Raw genomic sequence first — 20630 nt, 5'->3', positions numbered from 1 at the left:
GTGGCTGCAGTGAGACAGAAATGAGGCCAGGATATGTGCACAGACCTGCCTGACTACAGAATCTATGTTTTTCTGCTATGGATGATGTGTCTAACTATTGTGTTTGGCACACAGTAGATTCTCAACACATGATAGCTATTATTCACAAAAACATCTGGCACACAAATATGTTAGCTTAGTTCTCTTCTCCCCTTCTTTCTCAGCTTCTTCCTATTCCCAACTTTCTTACCTGCTCTCTTACCCAGCTTTGTGATTGACTTTCTCTCATAGCTTGGCTTCTTCAAACGTCAGTACAAAGAAATGCTGGGTGACAAGCCTGAAGATGCTGCTGCACTCAGTGGGAAGGATTTCAGCCATGAGGCTTCAGATTTGCCTTCTTCCTAATAATCCACTGTCCTGTTCATCTCTGTCCCCATGGGCTGGCCTTGCCTCCACCTATAAGTCTACTTCTGTGGAAACACCTCTGCATAGATCTGAACTGGCCTGAACAAACTATCAGGTGCAAAGCCACCTTCCCAAAGAGGTAGAGATTTTTATATTTTTACACATCCAATTTCTTCAGGGATGTCCCACTTTTTACAGAAGCAGGCATGATGTCAGCATAAATATTCATATGTATAAGAATTGTCAAATTAAAGGAGGATGTTTACAACACATTTCCCTTGTATGGAAGAGCTCTAACTCAGGAACCTGAGTATTGTTCTAGTAATAGTTGGGGGAAACTATCTGTGGGTACAAAAAAGTTCTCTCACTTCCCCAGGTGACTGGGGCATGAGGTTAATTTTTCTTGATGGTTCTGTGAGTAGTATGAGGGAAGAAGGTCAAAGGAAGTGTGTGTATGTGTGTGTGCATGTGTGCACATGTGTCAGTCATGGGTTCCAGCACAGGCTTTAGTTTCCTCAGTAATGGCAAGTGAGTAGACTGTCCTAGGAGGTGAATGAAATGGCTAGAATTCGTTTGAACCAGTGCTCTCCTTGAATGGGTTCTCCAGAAGCCAGGGGAGCCAGGCTTCCAGAAAGGAGCATTTGATTTCCCAAACTAATACAGAAGACCCATTAAAGATGGTCATATAGAAAGACCAAAATATTCCAAATCCAGAATTAGGTCATGAGGCCTCACATATAGGACTGTCGAGCTCATGTTTGAAATCAGGTTATCTCCAGCTAGCTAGGATTCACAGATGCAGTTGGTTCAGGCAGTGTGTGTCAGGTAAGAATTGATACTTCAGAGTCTGCAGCTCTGGGTTCCACGGGGCCTCTGATGAAGTGCCTGAACCAGTCATTTAATCGCTGAGAATCTCAGATTCCCCGTATGGAGAAAAGGAACCAAAATTACATCTTGCTCCTAGAGTCACTGTGAGGATTCAGCGTGTGTGAAAGTCCTTTATAGCCTAGAGTCCTAATTATTAACAGGTGTGTGTGTGAGACCTCATTATCAATAAGTGAGAGAGAGGGGGCTGGGATCTCCTACCTGTTCAGGAAGGATGTTGGCTCGCGCACCCTGCACACCAGCGACCCGGGAAAGCACGTGGCGCGCCGGCCGCACTGTGCGCATGCGCGGAGGCTCCCCTGGTCGCCAGCCCGCCCGCCCCTCAGCCCCATGGAGCCCGCAGACACGAAGCTTCCATACTTTATTGCTCCCCCGGGGCGTCCGCCGGCGCCTCAGGGCTGTTCGTAGCCCGTGGGCAGAGGGTTGACGCGGGGATTGTGGAAAAGCGTGTGGTTGCCGTCCCCCCAGGAGTAGGGCTGTGGAGAGAGCGGGGGAGGGAGAGCGAGTCAGCCGCGTCCCTGGCCTGGGGTCCCCGCGTCCCTGGCCTGGGGTCCCCGCACCCCGCCCGCCCGCTAGGGGCCGCCGGTGCCGAGGCGCGCGCGTACCTTGGTGCGGATACGGAGGTGGTGGTAGGGGATGAACTCGGGGCGCTCGTGGTGGCTCCCGTGGAGCCAGCAGTTCAGGGTGCAGAGGGCCACGCTCGGGAGCGCCAGCACGAAGGTCAGGAGGCGCCAGGTTTTGGCTGGGCGGGGGAAGGCGGGGTGAGAGAAGCGGGAGGCCACGGGGCCGGGAGGTCTGGGGGACAGTGGGCAGGGGGTGGGTGTCGCCAGGACCCCGGAGGCGGCAGGGTGCGGGGGTTGGGGGTGTGTGGAACAGGTGGGCAAGGTCAGGTAGCCGCTGGGTCAGGCCCCGTCCCACTCACCTCCTGCCCCTCCGTGTTCTCCCTTGGCTGCGCTGGCCAAGCCCCGGCTCAAGGACCTCAGAGGCAGAGCCATTGCGGTGAGACAGGCTGCGACAACGGCACTGTCCTTCCACTCTCCTTCACTGAGGCCTAGGTTCTCCTCCCCTCTTTTTGGGCCAATCACCTGTTGAGTCTGGAACATGAGTGGCTATTTTTAGGGGTTTTCTATATTTGTAATGGGGCCTGACCGGCGGCACGGTCCTCTCCAGACAGCTGCTGTACTGTTTCTCTTATTTTGGCAAGGGGACATTTAAAGCACAATATGCCATTCTCTTTATATATATATATATATATACATATATATATATATATAAATTATATATATATATATATAGTTATAGGCATAGGGACCCTTCTTGAAAATGTACCTTCCTCATTTTTCTTTTACATATTAAATTCAGATTATATATACACAATTCATTTTTATTTTGCATATTAAATTCATATTAGGTACATCAACCCTGGCTCAAAGCTAGAGAACATCCTGCTGGATTGTAGTTCTGGAAAAGCATTTCTATAGGGTTAACCAAAGTAATATGGTTCAAGCATTCATTAAATACACATTTTTATATATATATATATAGTTATAGGGAGCTATTTTGTTCAATACTCTATTCCCGGTGGCTGACACACGGTAGGCCTTTAATAAAAGAATGAATGAAGTGTCTTATTGAGTCTCAGCTGTAAAATGTATAGTCATTTGTACCTTAAACGAATTTGACAAAGTTTTAGTAACATAGGAATGTGCCAGCTTAGGATCTGGCATGTAAGAGTAGTTCAGTGTGTGTATTAGTCACAGTTCTTTGCAAAGAGCGGAATTCAATCTCACTAGTTTTAAAAGATAAGCAACTGGGAATCTTAGGTAGCGCACAGTATCTCTGGTCCAGCCAGAGGGGCCTACAGCCTGCACAGCCAGAAATAAACCATCCTGTGAGCCAGCTGCAGTGAGACACACCACACTCACACTGCAGGACACTGGATGCCAAAAACTTCATCAATGCAGCCCTGGAAAGCCATATTCTTCCACCCTCAGCCCCTCTTGAAAATGGATGGTTCATGAGACTTGTATCCTTGGGTTGTTTCTTCTGTATCAAAGAATCATGTAGGTGTACCAATTGGCAACAAGGTTCTCTCCCTGCAAGAAAGGCTGGGAAATTGGGTTCTGGCTTCTGCCTTGGGAGGCAAGAATTGTATTGTGGGGAAAATACCCAAGTATACAAAAAGTATTCAAAAGATGCTGAGCAGCCACAAACCTGACAAGCATCTACTGCAAAGAACTTTATTTCAGTCTGAAAAATATGATTACTGGGAGGAGAAAGAAGAAAGCCTAGGCACGTCTGTATGAACCCTGCATCAAAGCAGGGTGCTAGAAAACTTTAAGCCCTGTCAGAGATGACATCTGCCTTGCTCACTGTTCTATCCTCAGCACCCAGCATGAACCTTGGCATGAAGTTGGTGTTCTAAAAATGTGTATTTAATGAATGCTTGAACCATATTACTTTGGTTAACCCTATAGAAATGCTTTTCCAGAACTACAATCCAACAGGATGTTCTCTAGCTTTGAGCCAGGGTTGATGTACCTAATATGAATTTAATATGCAAAATAAAAATGAATTGTGTATATATAATCTGAATTTAATATGTAAAAGAAAAATGAGGAAGGTACATTTTCAAGAAGGGTCCCTATGCCTATTTTTCCTGTTGCTATTAATAATAAACTGAACACTAACTTCCACCTAACTTTCTTAAGCTGCTGCTTTTATAAAAAAAAAAAAAATAACTTTGTTGAACAAATGTCATACAATGTTGCTAAATTATTCCTGAGCCTTCACTGAACTATAATGGCCTTCCTCCTACAGTTGTGCTTTCCCAGGTGAACTTTGGATTTGCTGCCCAGAAGATGGGGCTCTATTCCTGTCAAAGTTACCTGGCATCTCCCACACATAGTCCCCTCCCTACTTATATAAGACAATGACTCCTGGAGAGAACAAATAAAAACAGATATTTTCACTTGAAAAGGTTCTAGGCTCTATTTCTCCTCTAAGTAGCCCCTTGGAGTTTTGCTAGTCATTGCCTGACAATTCCCTGGGAATTCTCATCCCTTTGTTCTTCGGTTGGACACTCCCATGCACTTTTTCTTGCTGGGACTTGGTGAATGCCCTAAGGGCCTGCTACTATCCTTTGATCATATGGTGCATTTGCCCAAGGCCAATCACAGTTTTGTCTTAACTGCCTCTCAGTAGAGGCCAATCACAGCCTTGGCCTGCAAGCTTCGTACTTGTCATTGTTTCTAAGTTCTTTCCCACATAATTAATTGTGCTGCTGCCAAAGCTTCCAGTTTCTGGAGGTTTAGTTTTTTCTTTGCTTTAGGCAGAGGGAAGAACAAACTCACCAGCTGTTAAATAAACCCCAGTGGGCAGCATCCCAGCCCCTTTTCGGACATACCTCAGCTTTTAGTGGTGAAGGGCATGGAGGGACAGTTTCTCTTGCGCCTCTTTCCTGGGACCATATTTTCCAAAGCAAAGATCAATCACAACATGTGATCTACTAAATATAAAATTTTGTTTATGGGGGTCAGAATATTTGAAATTGGAATTGTCCTGGACAATTATATGGTGATATAGGACAGGTTAGCTAGACCGAATGATAAAGGGAGTGGGGATAAGATAGAATGAGGGTGGAGCTCACCAGTGGGCTATTGGCAACGAGATGGGGTCTAAAGAGAGGTTATTCAACTCCCTTTGCCCTTGGGAGAGACTAGAAGCTTGTTATAGGTGACATCTATTGTTTTGTCTTGTCTGCCCAATATATCCATGCTTTCTTCTTCTGATAATAGCATTCAGGGTTTTCTTTGTGAAATCACCCTACTCCCCTTATTTTCTGTTCATGGAGTTGATTCCCTCATCTAGCTCCAAGCAGAGCCACATGATCCAGGCCTAGCCGATCAGAACATTCCATTCTCTGGGCCCTGTGTTTGTTTTAGGGAGGGACACAAGTCCATAAGTCTCAATTTGGGGACTTCTTTCTTGAACTATTGAAACACACCAGTACTTCAACTGTACTGGGAGCTGCGGGAGCCTCAGGCTGGGACCTTAGATTGAAGCCAGTGTTACAGCCATTTTTCAGAGCAGACCTGAAAGACAGGGAGAGATCTAGACTTGTTAATATTATCTGAACCCTCTAGATCAAGATGTGCCAGTATTGAGAAAGACCTGTACCCTTAGACTTTTCAGTTAAATGATAAACAAATCCTCCATTTGTAAAAGCCCGTTTCAGATGGGGTTTTAAGTCTTAATTTATTGCTAAGCATTTTCTGTGAAACTAGAGTGTATGTTCAAACTTTTACCAGCAAATTTCTGATTTCTGTTCTCCTGTACTGTGATCTGTGTTTTATTGAAGGTTTTTGGCCTTCTTTTGTAGATATGATAGGTATAAATGTCTTTAATTCTGGAGTAAGGACAGCTTTAATGAATTAAACCTAATGGTCACTTGAAGTGAAGGGATTTAATATTTATTTAAATGAAGTTAGTCAAATAAATTACAAATTGAGATATAGTCCAAGTTGCTAAAGGTTTAATTAAGGCAGGCGTCTTCAAACTACAGCCCGTGGGCCACATGCGGGTGTTTTTTCCTGTTTGTTTTTTTACTTCAAAATAAGATATGTGCAGTGTGCATAGGAATTTGTTTATAGTTTTTTAAACTATAGTCCAGCCCTCCAATGGTCTGAGGGACAGTGAACTGGCCCCCTGTTTAAAAAGTTTGAAGACCCCTGGTTTAATGGTTGAGTATTGGTACTTTTATTTTCTTCTTCCATTGCATACTAGTGTAGTGCTACATTAAAACAAATCTATACATTGTGACCTGATTTCTCCCAAATCTGTATCTAACGCTGGGAACACGGCGGGGAGGGGGTTTGGCTGAGGCAGCCACACTTGCATGCTTGCGTGCAGTCTGCCTTGTGACTGGTGTGACTCAAGCCAAGACTGCCGTTAACAATGGGACAAAGTTTGAAGCCCCCTGCGCTCATGTGAGACTTTCATCTCACATCCTATGTGCTGTGTCCACTAGGCCATCTGGCTTATAAAGAGGGCCTAAAATGATAACCTGTGAATCTCACATATTTTCTATACTATTGGTCACCAAATATGAAATGTCCAATTTTGAATCAACAGTTTAGTATAGGGGGGGCGGGTATACATATACATAATGAGTGAGATGTGCACCATCTGGGGGATGGTCGTGCTGGAAACTCAGACTTGTCGGGGGAGGAGGGGAAATGGGCATTTATTGAAACCTTAAAATCTGTACCCCCTTAGCTTAGGACAGTCTTTTTTTGAAAAAAAAGAATAAAAAAATAAAAATAAAAATCTGTACCCCCATAATATGCCAAAATAAAAAAAAACAGTTTAGTATATTATATCTGAAACAGGAAACAGTACAATTAATCAAAGTATGCGCCTAAACTATTGACACAGTTTTGCCATCTTAATGGTAGCTTGCCTATACCAGCAGCAAAGAAGCCTAGAGGGTGAGTGGTGATGAAATGGCAAAAAGCGTTTTCCACGGCTTGTTGAGAATTGATTAGTCACCCACATGGCTCATTTTCAAGATGAAAATCACAAGAATGGAACTTCTCAAACCATTGATGTACTGTGCGTTCATTAGCCACATCCTTCCCAAGCACTTCATTGCTACTTAGAGCTGTCTGCGCTGCATTGGTTCCACAACAGAACTCACAGTCAAAAGTAACACAAATTTTTGACTTATCCATGGTTTCCCAAACATTGCTCTAAAAAAAAAAATTTGAAAGATAATCACAAGCCAAAATGTGTGTTTGAAAGAATGAGGATGCACCTTCACAAACAAACAAAACAAAAACAAGAAGTGTCAAAGTGAAATGTCAGAGATATCAACTGTCAAACGTAGTATTTAAGGAAATCGGACATTCCATACTTAAAAACCTAACAGTATTTTGCCATCAGTAAATGCCGATTATTGAAAATACACTTGAAGGCCTTTCTGTACTATCACTGACGCTACTGAAAATTTTAGGTGACCACCCTGGCAATTCGTGTTAATCTCATTACTACAGATGTGTGGATGAAATACACCAGACCCAAGTGAACAACATGGTTTTCAGTTGTGTTTCTCTGTCATCACTATAGAAATAACCATGGAATCACTGAATGACAGGCAGCGTGATCAGCAGCAAGGCATAGATTAGGTGGGGTCACTTTCAAGTACATCCATGTTGTATCTTTCGAGGACAACACAGACAAAAGAAACATTTTTTAGCATAAAAAACTTGAGCAGCTGGAAGTGGTTCCTTCACTTAAGTAATGTTTATCAAGCGCTCACTGTGAGTCAGGCCCTGTGCCAGCGTCTCTGCTCTTATGGAACTCGCAGTCTGCTGGGAAGACAGACATGTATGCCACCAGACGTTAACGATGCTGTTCACAATTCCATGTGAGCAGTTTCCACATCCAGTGTGATATGAGAGTCTGGGGAAGGTTTCAATGGAGGTGGGGCTCACATAACGAGTAGGACAAGTTGGGAAGACAGAAAGGGGGAAAGGACATTCCGGACAGTTGAGGGAAATAAAGCAAATGCAAAGGCACAGGGGTGGGAAAGGCCAGGGCCAGTAAAGCTACAGAGGCAAAGCCAGACTGAGAAGCCATGTGTGCCATGTTGATGAAGCATTTGAACCCCTATCCTGTAGGCCATGCTGGGTGGGGGAGATGCAGGCCTACAGGATCAGATCAGCATCAGATTTAGTGCTGGAGTCTGGGGTTTGAGACGGCAGCTAATGGGTGGGTTGTGTGGATGATGAACCAGAGTGCAGAGATTGGAAGCAGGTAAGACTGATTAAGCATCTTTTGCAATAATCCACGTGATGATGACAAGGATTTGGACTTAAGGCAGTAGCACTAGCAACAGAGAAAAAAGGATGTTCTACCTTTCTGAAGTTGAACAAATGGGATGTGGTACCTGATGGGACTTGGGTTGGAGGTGCTGTGCCATGGGAGAAAGAGGCATCAAGGACTGAGGTGGCGGCCAGGCGCGGTGGCTCACGCCTGTAATCCTAGCACTCTGGGAGGCCGAGGTGGGCGGATTGCTTGAGGTCAGGAGTTCGAAACCAGCCTGATAAGAGCGAGACTCCGTCTCTACCACAAATAGAAAGAAATTAATTAGCCAACTAATATATACAGCAAAAAATTAGCCGGGCGTGGTGGCACATGCCTGTAGTCCCAGCTACTTGGGAGGCTGAGGCAGGAGGATTGCTTGAGCCCAAGAGTTTGAGGTTGCTGTGAGCTAGGCTGACGCCAGGGCACTCAGTCTAGCCTGGGCAACAAAGCAAGATTCTGTCTCAAAAAAAAAAGGACTGGAGTGGCAAGCTTGGAAACTGGACAGGTAATGCTGTTGAGCACTTCTATGTACTTTGAATTCTCACAGGGTTGCTACTTTTTTTTTTTTTACTTTACATCATTAGGACAACCAACAAATACTTTCAAGAATACTTTTTAAGGCCGGGTGAGGTGGTTCACGCCTGTAATCCTAGCACTCTGGGAGGCTGAAGTGGGAGGATTGCTCAAGGTCAGGAGAGTTCAAAACTAGCCTGAGCAAGAGCAAGACCCCGACTTTACTTAAAATAGAAAGAGCTTAATTGGCCAACTAAAAATATACAGAAAAATTAGCTGGGCATAGTGGCGCGTGCCTGTAGTCCCAGCTACTCGGGAGGCTGAGGCAGAAGGATCGCTTGAGCCCAGGAGTTTGAGGTTGCTGTGAGCTGGGCTGACACCATGGCACTCTAGCCCGGGCAACAGAGTGAGACTCTGTCTCAAAAACAAAAACAACAACAAAAAAACTTTTTTAAAAAAGCACAAGAAAAATCATCTAATATTAATCACTAATATTAAGACATCACCTATTATTCTTGTCTATGCCAAGAATATACTCATATTTCAGTAATGTCCACTGCCTAAATTCTTTACTCTGTAAACTGTGGGGTTTAAAGGAAAGGAGAGAGAAGGAATAGGGGGAAAAAACAAAAACCTCACAGTACAGAAGATCCATAGTACAGAAAAGCCTTCCTAAGCTAGTATGAGTAGAGGGCAGGACTTCAATGACAACGGGTCAGAGAGTAACTATGCCTGAAGCTCTTGCCACAATCGTTGCAGCTGTAGGGCCTCTTGCCAGGCGCAGTTTTCCTATGGCCAGTGGGCCCACAGTCTGGGAGTGGTACCCAGCCCCCAAACATCAAGGGATTGTCTTGGAAGAAACCTCAATTTAATCTGATTTCTCTAATTTAAGATTCTGGGCAATATCATCTGAGGATGTTTCCTGAGACCCTTTGAGTCCAGGAATAGATGACACTGTTCTCAGGCACGTCCCTTGATTTGCACCATCACCGGGTCCTTCCTCTTGAATAAGCTTGTCCTCATTCCCAGTTCCTGTGGGAAAAAAATGGAGATTTCAGATTCCTGTACCATAATTCTCTCCAGAGAGGGAGAGTAAACCACAGAAGATAGTTTTATTTTTTTAATTATTTTAAAATATTCACGGGGGTTATAAGATTTTTAGTAATCTTGGACATTGCCTATTTTTTCCTGAATGAAAGTATAGCATGGAGGATCATTCACCTTAGCCTTGAAAGTCTGAACACAAACCATCAAAAAGAATAACCTTCAGAAAGAAGGTTTATTGGTTTATTGCTTTATTGGTTAAGGTACGTTAATATAAAGGTGTGTGTGATGGCTCACGCCTGTAATCTCATCACTTTGGGAGGCCAAGGTGGGAAGATCACTTGAGGCCAGAAGTTTGAGACCAGCCTGGGCAACATAGTAAGACCATGTCTCTGCAAAAAAATTAGAAAAATTAGCTGGGTGTGGTGGTGCCTGCCTGTAGTCCTTGCCACTTGAGAGGCTGAGTTAGGGGTCACATGAGCTCAGGAGTTTGAGGCTGCAGTGAGCAATCTTGGGTACAACAGAACAAGACCTAAAAAAATAATTAAATGTTTTGTCACAAACTAGATTGAAAACTTTATTTTATTTATTTATTTATTAATATTTTTAAATTTTTTGAGGCAGAGTTTCACACTGTTGCCCTGGGTAGAGTGCAGTGGCATCATCATAAATCACTGCAACCTCAAACTCCTGGGCTCAAGCGATCCTCCTGCCTCAGGCCCACAAGTAGCTGGGACTATAGGCGCATGCCACCACCCCTGGCTAATTTTTCTGTTTTTTGTAGACATGGGGTCTCACTCTTGCTCAGGCTGGCCTCAAACTTCTGACATCAAGCAAATCCTCCTGTCTCAGCCTCCCAGAGTGCTAGGATTACAGGCAGAAGCCACGTTGCCCAGCCTGAAAACTCGTTTAAGAAGAGGATATAGATAAATTTGTAATTTAAAATCCCAACAATTAAATTATCTAAGGCCGGGCATGATGGCTCACGCCTGTAATTCTAGCACTCTGGGAAGCCGAGGCGGGCGGATTGCTCAAGGTCAGGAGTTCGAAACCAGCCTGAGCAAGAGTGAGACCCACATCTCTACTATAAATAAAAATAAATTAATTGGCCAACTAATATATATAGAAAAAAATTAGCCGGGCATGGTGGCAGATGCCCATAGTCCCAGCTACTCGGGAGGCTGAGGCAGCAGGATTGCTTGAGCCCAGGAGATGGAGGTTGCTGTGAGCTAGGCTGACGCCACGGCACTCACTCTAGCCCGGGCAACAAAGCAAGACTCTGTCTCTAAATAAATAAATAGATAAATAAATAAATAATCTAAGATTAGAGTTTGCAGGACTAGCAAATATTCCAGTGGCTCATGTTAATTTTATCTAATTTCAGGCCTATTAAGCCTGTCAGTCTGGATTTTCCATTACCTGGAAGAGGGAACTGGGGGACAGATATTGTGGCCACTCTGAACCCCAAGACTCAATGCTTGGCCCTCGCCTTGCTCTCTGGGCTCCCAATTTGTGCTTCACAGCTCTGATATCTGGCCCTTATCTCAGGCCCTGACCTTCCACCTGAGCTCCAAGCCTGCAACTCATGCTGCTACCCAGATATTTCCCCCTTAATGACCTGCCATCACTTCAAATTTGATATCCCTGTGCCAAAGAATTGCTGATTCCTAATTTTACTTTTCTTTGTCAGTGGCGTAAGTTTTCATTCTGTTGGACTTCTAAGCTTGAAGTGATAGAACTTCTTTTTACCCTCTCCTTCCTTCCCTATGAGTGAGCTACCATTTAAAAGTGATGTGCTATCATCAGTCACCAGGGAAATACAAATTAAAACCACCATGAATACCACTGTGCCCCCATTCGAATGGCTAAAATTAAATAAACTGACAATACCAAGTGTTGCTGAGGATGTGGAATAACTGGAACTCTCACATATTGCTGGTGAAATGTCAAGTGGTCTGGTTATTCTGATAAAGTTTCAGTTTGTTAACAGTAAATTAAATGTATACTTACCACATGACTCAACAATTCTAGTCTTAGGTATTTACCCAAGACAAATGAAAGCCCACACAAAGACTTTTTTACAGATGTGCTATCAGCTTTATTCATAATAAGCATAAGTTAGACACAATCCAAATGTCCATCCATGGATGAAAAGACAAATTGCTGGATACCCATACAATAGAACACTACTCGGCAACAAAGAGGAGTAACTACTGTTACTTGCAACAAATGGATGAATCTCAAAATTATGATGTTAAACCAGAGAAGCCAGACTCAAATGTGTACCTACTATATAGTTCGTTTATATCAAATTCTACAACAGGGCCGGGCACAGTGGCTCATGCTTGTAATCCAGCACTTTGGGAGGTTGGGGCAGGAGGATCACTTGAGGCCAGGAGTTTGAGACCACACTGAGCAAAATAGTGAGACCCTGTCTCTATGAAAAATTCAAAAAGATTAGCCAGGTATGGTGGCACCTGTCATCCCAGGTACTCCGGACGCTATGATGGGAGGATGGCTTGAGCCCAAGAGCTGGAGGCTTCAGTGAGCTATGATTATACCACTTCACTCTAGCCTAGGCAACAAAGCAATACCTTGTCTCTTATAAAAATAAAAAAATAAATTCTGCAAAAGACAAAATGAATAGAAACAGAAAGCAGATTAGTGGTTATCTGGCACTGGGTGGGTCAGAGAGGGAGCAGCTGACTGCAAAAGGGCATGAAAGAACTTTGAGGTGATAGAAATGTTCTATATCTTGAGTATGATGATGGTTACACCAGTGTATGCAAGAACATTCATCAAAAATCATCACACTGTACCCTTAAAATGGGTGTGTATTTGCAACTTATACTTCAATAAGGCTGTCAGCACGGATATGCTAAGCTTTTTCTGAGATTAGGGTGGAGAGGAGTATCAGTGTTGACTGGCCAATTATTTTTTAAAGATTTCATTAAATTATAAGTAAAATTACTTTTAAATAGCTAGCACTTACAGAGTACTTACTATGTTCCAGGCACTGTTCTAAGTTTCTACATATTGATCAAACCTCACCACTCTCTAATATGGCAACTATTACCTCATTTAACAGATGAAGAAACTGAGGCACAGAAAGGTGAAGCAATTTGCTAAAAGTTATACGTATGGTAAGTGGCAGAACCAAGACTCAAAGAGTTTGGCTCCAGAGAGCTTCTAACTACTACGCTATAATACTTCTCATTAAGACAATTTTGAAAAAGAAACCCCCTTTCCTCCATAATTCAACCTCCTCTTTGAAAAGCATTTTCATGTTTCCATGTTTTGTTCAGGTTTTGCCAACATGCGTATGTATTTTATTGTTACATTGGAGGTTTTTTTGTGTGTATTTTAAATATTCCATAATCACAGTCTAGATATTGAGCAAGAGGAAGCCATTCCAAGCAAAAGGTGAGTCTAATTTTGCTTTCCAAAAAGATGTGCATTCTTTTCAAACTTATGAACATTTCTGATTCATTCATATTCTTCCATACTGATCATACTTGAATGGCCACAATTTAAAATATATTTTATTCATTTCCTTTATTATTTTTTTTTTTTTTATTTTTATTTTTTTTTCAAGACTATTGTGGTGCTCAACATTTCCTTTATTATTGGAATGTGTAATTAGTACAGATAATGCTGTAATGAGCATCTTCATGGCAATGCACAGAGCTTATTATTTTCCCTGTTGAATTTTTTGTGTAGGAATTATTTCCAGGAGTGCAGCTGCTGCCCCATATAAAAGTCCTCTGGCCTCCATAAAGCAGAAGCCCTTGTGACAGGATGGATGGACTGCTGTTCTATTTGCTAGTTCCTGAGACTCATCCAGACCCTGGGCCATTTGTGGTATTGAGGACTCCGGGAAAACCATAGCAATTCTGGCAACTCTCCTCTGGGAGTCAGGAAGGACACGTTAGCAGAATCCGTTCTTGTGACATTAAAAATGCCACAGCCTGCCAAAAACTTCGATCTAGTTAACCATCACATCCCAGCATTCTTCCTGTGACTATCATAGCTGTCCCCCGCTGTATTCCCTGTCACTAGTCTTGCTCAGGCTTTCCTTACCTCATCCCTAGGTTATTGTATGTTTTCTATTATATTAATAGTTGGCCTTGCTCAGTTTGTTTCCCCTCTTTTCCAATTATCTTACACAAGGCTCTCAGACATGCTTGTTTCTATAGGTCAGGGCTTCCTGTTTTCACAGCATGGAACAGATAGAAAATCTGAGCAGCACACTGGGATAAAGGCTGCCCCAGATGGAGGTGACTGTCCCAGTGTTTAGGACCACCCCAAACCCCACCTACCTGCCTAGGGCTTAAAGCAGTGGTTCTCAACCCTAGCGTTAGAATTACCCAGGAGTTTTAAAAAATTCTTTTGCTGGGGCTGCACCCAGGAGTAATAGCAATAACACACAGCCAAGGTTGAGAACCTTTGCACTAAAAGCGTATCCTTCTTCTACTACAGTGCCTCCTTCCTGAGGAGTGGGTACAGGGTACAGTATTAACACACTAGGTCAAGGCCATGATGACTGACGTGTTCAAAGTTCTCAGCAGCCGGTCTCAATGTCACATGACAAATTTTAACCTCGCCAAATCGTCTTAAACGAGTGTCTCTGGGCTGGGGATGTACAGCCTTCTAGTTACAGTGATGTAGTGGGAAGTTCTGAGAAAGCAAGCTGGGCCTGAGGAAGGTGGGTGTCTGTGCCTGTGGGCACGTGGATGGCGGTGGTGGCGCTATGGTTAGGGGCAGAATGCAGGGGAGGACTCGGGAACAGTAGTAGGAGGCTGGGATTTTAAGGAGGGGAGGGGGTGCGGTGCAGCAAGTGGTTGCTGGAGGGAATCGCTGGGAAAATGGACTCCATGAAGAGAATGGGAGTGGAAAGCTGAAAAGGGCAGCGGAGATGTTTGTCCCGCCCCTTGCACTCCTAATAACACCAATGTATTTGTGGGGTTCACGGAGCGTCCTTCCGAACCTTTCGGAGGGCGGGGGACTCGGCAGAGGCGTGTGTTCAGAAGCGCCCCCTCCTGCAGGTAGGAAGCAGCAGGTCCGGGCTGCTCTTACCCACTGAGGTACCGTGCCCGCAAGTCTCCTGCAAGACACCCGAGGATGCAGCCGAGCGGGGACCAGTCACCCCCACAATCTCCGGAGAGGGCCAAACCCCAGCTCCGGGAAGGCCATCGGCGGTGCTGCAAAGGGCCCCAGCCCCGCGAGGGCCGCAGCAGCTCAGAAGGCGGCTGGGCGCTCAGCTCCGGGAAGGGGACGCGGCCGCCAGCCCCCGCAGGGCCTGCTGGGAAATGTAGTCCCCGCAAGGGGCCCTGGGAGTGCGAGGCACCTTGGCTCCGGCGGCCGAAGCCCTTGTCGTGGGAGACCCCATGGCCCCGGACTAGGATGCCAGCGTCAGTCATGGGGCGCTCCATTCCCGGCTCTCCTTGCTTGCTTCTCACTCCCCCAAAATACTGACGCCACGTGCTCTCGGCCCTCCGAAGACGAGGAAACGGTCAGAGCAGTGAGCACGCCACAAAGAGCCCCTTAAGAGCCGCTCCCCGCCCGTCCCTAACTAGAATGAGGGAGGAAACGGCCAGAGGCGATCTCGCCTTAAACTAGAGGTTTTAGGTCCCGGCGCAACCACGTTAGGCCAGGCTGCACGGGTCACGGATCCTGCCTGGAGGCTTTGAGCGAGCTCTAGACCTGCGCAAGCGCGTGGGCGGTAGGAGTGGAGTCCTCCGAACGCACAAGCGCGAGCACGCACCGCGCACGCGCCGGCCCCGCCCCCGAGCCGAGCATGCTCCTCCCCCTCGGCGCTCCTCGCCTGGGAATTGAAAGAAAGGGAATGACCTGTCAAGGGCCTGACGACTGCGACCTCTAGGGGCGTGAGGAGCATGGGCTGGAAAGCGGAGAAGGAGGTGGCGCAGCTTGGAGGGGGAAATTGGGTCGCTGGGCTGGGATTAGGGTGAGGCGAGTGAGGCACTGGCTTCCGGCACAGGATTTTTTTTTTTTTTTTTTTTTTTGAGACAGGGTCTCGCTCTGTCGCTGGGGCAGTGCTGTCGTCATAGCTGCTGCAACCTCAAACTCCCGGGCTCAAGGGGTCCTGCCTCAGCCTCCCGAGTAGCTGGGACCACAGGCGCTCGGCACCACGGGCAGCTAATTTTTCTATTTTTAATAGAGACGGGATCTCACTCATGCTCAGACTGGTCTCTGACTCCAGACCTCAAACAGTTCTCCTGCCTGAGCATTCCAGAGAGCTAGGATTACGGTGTGAGCCACTGCACCACTTGGCACAGGATTTAAGGAGGTGCCAAAAAACTTAGTAATCAAGATAAACAACATTTTAATGCAATCGTTCAAAAAATCAAAATTAATGCAAAAAATATCCACGATAAACAAAATATCCAAATTTTAAATAAAAACAGGATTCTACCCTGCACTTTCATGACTCTGCCTCACTTACCTCAGCCTAATCCCGTCCTGGTTTGAATAAAACTTCATTTACAAAAACAGGTGGCTGGCATGGGCTGTAGTTTGCTGATGTTTTTGCATTAAAATATTATTTATCTTGATTACTGAGTATTTTGGCACACTTTAAATTTTGCACTAGAGACTAGTGCCTCACTCCTTTTACTCTAGCCCTGTCTTTACCAGGTCCTCTCAGTTTTGGGAACCACATCTCTGCCCTGGTGCCAGGAAGTAGACTGCAGGAAGTAGACTACAGGGAAGTGGACAGGACCCTAATAATAATGGTCCGAGTTCTGCCACTAGCTGCTGAGTGACTTTGGGCCAACCATGCCCCACGTTGGCCCCAGTTGGCCCTTGAAAAATTAGGAGTCCAACTAGATGATGGAGAAGGATCCCGGTAGTTCTAAAAAATAGTGATTCTCACAGGGCTAAACAGAAGAACTAAGAGGCCAGGTGCGGTGGCTCATACCCGTAATCCTAGTACTCTGGGAGGCCAAAGCTGGAGGATTGCTTGAGGTCAGGAGTTCAAGACCAGCCTGAGCAAGAGTGAAACCCCATTTCTACAAAAAATAGAAAAATTAGCCGGGCACGGTGATACGCACCTGTAGTCCCAGCTACTCAGGAGGCTGAGGCGGGAGAATTGCTTGAGCCCAGGAGTTTGAGGTTGCCATGAGCTATGATGACACCACTGTACTCTAACCTGGATGACAGAGTAAGACTATGTCTCAAAAAACAACAACAAAAAAAAAACACCCAGAAGAACTCAGATATTTTACCTGTACATGAGTACAAAATGGTCCTAGAAGAATTGTTCCTAGTATCCAAGAATTGAAAACAATCTAAATGTTCATTGGTAGTTACATGGATATATAAATTAATGATATTTCACACAATGAAATACTATATAACAAAACAAATGACTATTATAATGAACCACAGGGATAAACCTTATAAACATTGTTGCACAAAAGAAACAAGGCAATTGGCCGGGCGCGGTGGCTCACGCCTGTAATCCTAGCTCTCTGGGAGGCCGAGGCGGGCAGATTGCTCGAGGTTAGGAGTTCAAAACCAGCCTGAGCAAGAGCGAGACCCCGTCTCTACTATAAATAGAAAAGAAACTAATTGGCCAACTGATATATATATAAAAAAAAAAATTAGCCGGGCATGGTGGCGCATGCCTGTAGTCCCAGCTACTCGGGAGGCTGAGGCAGAAGGATCGCTCGAGCCCAGGAGTTTGAGGTTGCTGTGAGCTAGGCTGACGCCACGGCACTCACTCTAGCCTGGGTAACAAAGCGAGACTCTGTCTCAAAAAAAAAAAAAAAAAAAGAAACAGGGCAATAGATACAGTCCAATTCCATTTCTATAAGGTCCCCAAATCAGGCAAAAATCACAATATATTGTTTAGAAATCCATATATAGATGGGAAACTATAAAGACAAGAAATTATTATCATAAATGTCAAGAGAGTGTTTATAGTCCTAGAGGGGAGGAAGAGGGTATGACGGGGGCTTTGGAGCTCAACATTTCTTACTCTGGATAGTGGTTATGAGGATATTGCCATTTAATTTTTCTCTCCCCCCTTAATTATTCTTTAAAATGCACACACAGGTTTTATGTACTCCTTCTGTATATAGGATGTTTTCTAAATGCTATAAAAGATAGGAATGTATTTAGAATAATGCCTGGTACATGGTAGATGATTAATAAATATTCCAGATGAATAAATGAAAGGATAAAGAGTGGTTTAATGTGGCCGGGCGCGGTGGCTCACGCCTGTAATCCTAGCACTCTGGGAGGCCGAGGCGGGCGGATTGCTCAAGGTCAGGAGTTCAAAACCAGCCTGAGCGAGACCCCGTCTCTACCATAAAAATAGAAAGAAATTAATTGGCCAACTAATATATATAATATAAAAATCAGCCGGGCATGGTGGCTCGTGCCTGTAGTCCCAGCTACTCGGGAGGCTGAGGCAGGAGGATTGCTTGAGCCCAGGAGTTTGAGGTTGCTGTGAGCTAGGCTGACGCCACGGCACTCACTCTAGCCTAGGCAAGAAAGCGAGACTCTGTCTCAAAAAAAAAAAAAAAAAAAGAGTGGTTTAATGTGGCACTGTAGACACTTAATGCAGGCACTTGGTCACTGACCAAGTTAAGTGGTAGAATCAGGATGGCTCAGAGGCCTGGACTAGAAGCTTGATTGAAAACAAAAATCTCAGTAGTGAAACTTCACTGCTCCAAGCACAAAGAATGGTGCTCTCAAGTCCTTACTGGAGATACGTGAGGGCTGGTGTCCAGCTGAGCTCCTGGCAAGTGGGGAAGAGGGAGATTATCAAAATCTCTTAACCTGCCAGGCGTGGTGGCTCATGCCTGTAATCCTAGCTCTCAGGGAGGCCGAGGTGGGTGGATCGTTTGAGCTCAGGAGTTCGAAACCAACCTGAGCAAGAGTGAGACCCCATCTCTACTATAAATAGAAAGAAATTAATTGGCCAACTAATATATAGGAAAAAAAATTAGCTGGGCATGGTGGCGCATGCCTGTAGTCCCAGCTACTCGGGAGGTTGAGGCAGGAGGATTGCTTGAGCCCAGGAGATTGAGGTTGCTGTGAGCTAGGCTGACGCCATGGCACTCACTCTAGCCTGGGCAACAAAGTGAGACTCTGTCTCAAAAAAAAAAAAAAAAAAAATCTCTTAACCCCTCAACAATATGACCTTAAAATTCCAGCCCAGTAGAAACTGCCACATCCTGTAAATTTAACATCTGGAGTCTTGGTAGAACTCCTTACCCCACCATCAGTCCCTTCTTTACCTTGTCCACACATTATAATGACCAGACACTCTCCTTGTCTAGTCCTCTTGGGTTGATGATGCATTAGTGGGCAGGGGCAATTACTTTAAGGCCAAGGAAAGACAGTAGTGGCCTGATGAGGCCACAGCCCTCTTGTTCAGAAATATTTCCTGACTGCGTCTTAGTTGCACCAGGTCCTAAGGATGCTTGAGAATCAGGTTCCTCCTTGGAGAATTTACACTTCAGTTAACTCTTTCAAACTGCTAGCACCTGTTTTCTCCTGAGGATGTTCTCTGCTGCTTGGCAGAGTGGAAATGCCAAACAATTAATGCCCCTGGGAGCAGCTTGAAACCCATGGCTGCCAGGAGTTGGTGTATTAATAATCAAGATTCTTTCCTTCTCAGGAAAGGTAACTAAGAGGCTCACGTTCTGTGCTGTCTCCTGCAGTGCCCAGTGGGATTAAGCTCTAGTCGCCCACAGTTAATATACCCTTTGTTGTCTCTTTCCCCTTCTTGTCTCCTTTCCCTACTTTCTACCAGAGTTTCCTGGAATCACCTCCTAAATAAGTTTGTTCCATTGGAATTCTTGCCTCAGGATGTGTTTCCAGGGGAACTCAAGCTAAAACAATAGCATTACATAAATTTTCTTCGAAGGAGTGAAAAAGATGTAAAGGGGACCTTAAATTATTCTGTAACCACAATCTTTCAAGGCATAGTTCAAGCCACACCTTCTCCATTGGACCATCTCTGACCATTAGTGACTTTTCCTCTTCCTAGTACTGTTTTGGTACCTATCTCATCTGCCCTGTTGTGACTTTTCCATCATTGTTTTATGACTGGGAACATGTGTATATCTTGTCTCTCAGCTCACTGTGAACTCTCTGAGGGCAGGGCTGTCTTGTGCTTTTCTGCAACCTTCACAGACAGGTACATAGATTTGGCAGTGAGAGATGGAAGGGACTGGCCTTTTTTTACAGATGAGGAAAAGGATCTATACACTTGTCCAAGATTAAATAGCTCAATCTTCTGACTTGTGGTCCAGCTTAGTGCTCTTTCCAAAACAATAGTCTGTCTCCTCTTTTTACTAAGTTTCCACTCTTGGCAGGGCATAAACCATAAACCAAAATGAACAGGTAGGAACAGAATAATTTACATTTTCCAAAGTTCATAGCATGCAAATGAACAGTAGACATTTGCTCTACATTGTATATAAAATAGAAAGCTTCAAACTGGCTTCAACAATGCAAAGGATAGATCTTAAGATAGGTCAGGTAAGGCTTGATCCAGCTACTCAAACAGTGTTGCCAGAACCTGATCGTTCTTGTATCTCCACTCTGCCTTCCTGATGTTGGTTTCACGCTCAGGCTGTACCCTTAAGGTAGCAAGTGGCCACCTCAGTTCTGACCTTAAATTCTCTGCCTCACATTCAGGGGAGGGGAGAACATCTTTTTTAATAAGTCCCAATGGAAGAGAGAGGAAATTTCTTTGTCCCAAAAGGTCCAGCCCACATTTCCTCATATCCCAATACCTCTGTACCAGTAACACTGACAAGGGGAATGGGATATATTGATGGGCTTAACTTAATCAGGGTCCATCTTTGGAGCTAAGGATGGGATCAATCTCATCCAAATCATATGGCCAAGAATAAGGGGTAGGGAGATGTTTCAAAGAAAAAAAATGAGGTGGATTTCAA

The 20630-nt window shown here is 44.8% G+C and overlaps 2 protein-coding genes and 1 long non-coding RNA gene across 4 annotated transcripts in view; 2 read left to right on the top strand and 1 right to left on the bottom strand.

Moving 5' to 3' along the window:
* The window catches only part of LOC105871034 (integrin alpha-D-like), a 49606-nt gene extending 48951 nt beyond the window's left edge, over positions 1–655 (top strand). Inside the window, exon 34 of the mRNA XM_075994862.1 lies at positions 271–655. Within this exon, the coding sequence (XP_075850977.1) occupies positions 271–384 (114 nt within the window). The 3' untranslated portion in view covers positions 385–655. The remainder of the gene's footprint in view (positions 1–270) is intronic.
* A 960-nt stretch (positions 656–1615) lies between these two features.
* Positions 1616–2347, bottom strand: COX6A2 (cytochrome c oxidase subunit 6A2). Its single transcript, XM_012764130.2, has 3 exons — positions 2192–2347; positions 1875–2011; positions 1616–1745 (listed from the first exon to the last, which is right to left on the bottom strand). Exons 1-3 carry the CDS (start codon positions 2262–2264, stop codon positions 1662–1664), a joined length of 294 nt encoding a protein of 97 aa, XP_012619584.1. The 5' UTR covers positions 2265–2347; the 3' UTR covers positions 1616–1661.
* Positions 1901–13827, top strand: LOC142862446 (uncharacterized). Of its 2 annotated transcripts, XR_012913530.1 has the most exons (3): positions 1901–1989; positions 12782–12836; positions 13414–13827. It is a non-coding gene; the product is annotated as an uncharacterized LOC142862446 (long non-coding RNA). The 2 variants fall into 2 exon arrangements; XR_012913531.1 differs by lacking the exon at positions 12782–12836 and having other exon boundaries at positions 1905–1989.
* Positions 13828–20630: the final 6803 nt, after the last annotated feature.

This window comes from Microcebus murinus, chromosome 19, assembly GCF_040939455.1.
Source record: "Microcebus murinus isolate Inina chromosome 19, M.murinus_Inina_mat1.0, whole genome shotgun sequence".
Classification (NCBI taxonomy): domain Eukaryota; kingdom Metazoa; phylum Chordata; class Mammalia; order Primates; family Cheirogaleidae; genus Microcebus; species Microcebus murinus.
Note: the sequence above shows the minus strand (reverse complement) of the source record. Positions and strands in the feature narration are given on the sequence as shown.

Coding starts and splice junctions, on each gene's coding strand:
- COX6A2 (XM_012764130.2), bottom strand. CDS start 2,264: ATGGCTCTGCCTCTGAGGTCCTTGAGCCGGGGCTTGGCCAGCGCAGCC. Junction 2,012..2,191: donor AGAACACGGAGGGGCAGGAG/GTGAGTGGGACG, acceptor TCCCCCGCCCAG/CCAAAACCTGGCGCCTCCTG. Junction 1,746..1,874: donor ACCTCCGTATCCGCACCAAG/GTACGCGCGCGC, acceptor CTCTCTCCACAG/CCCTACTCCTGGGGGGACGG.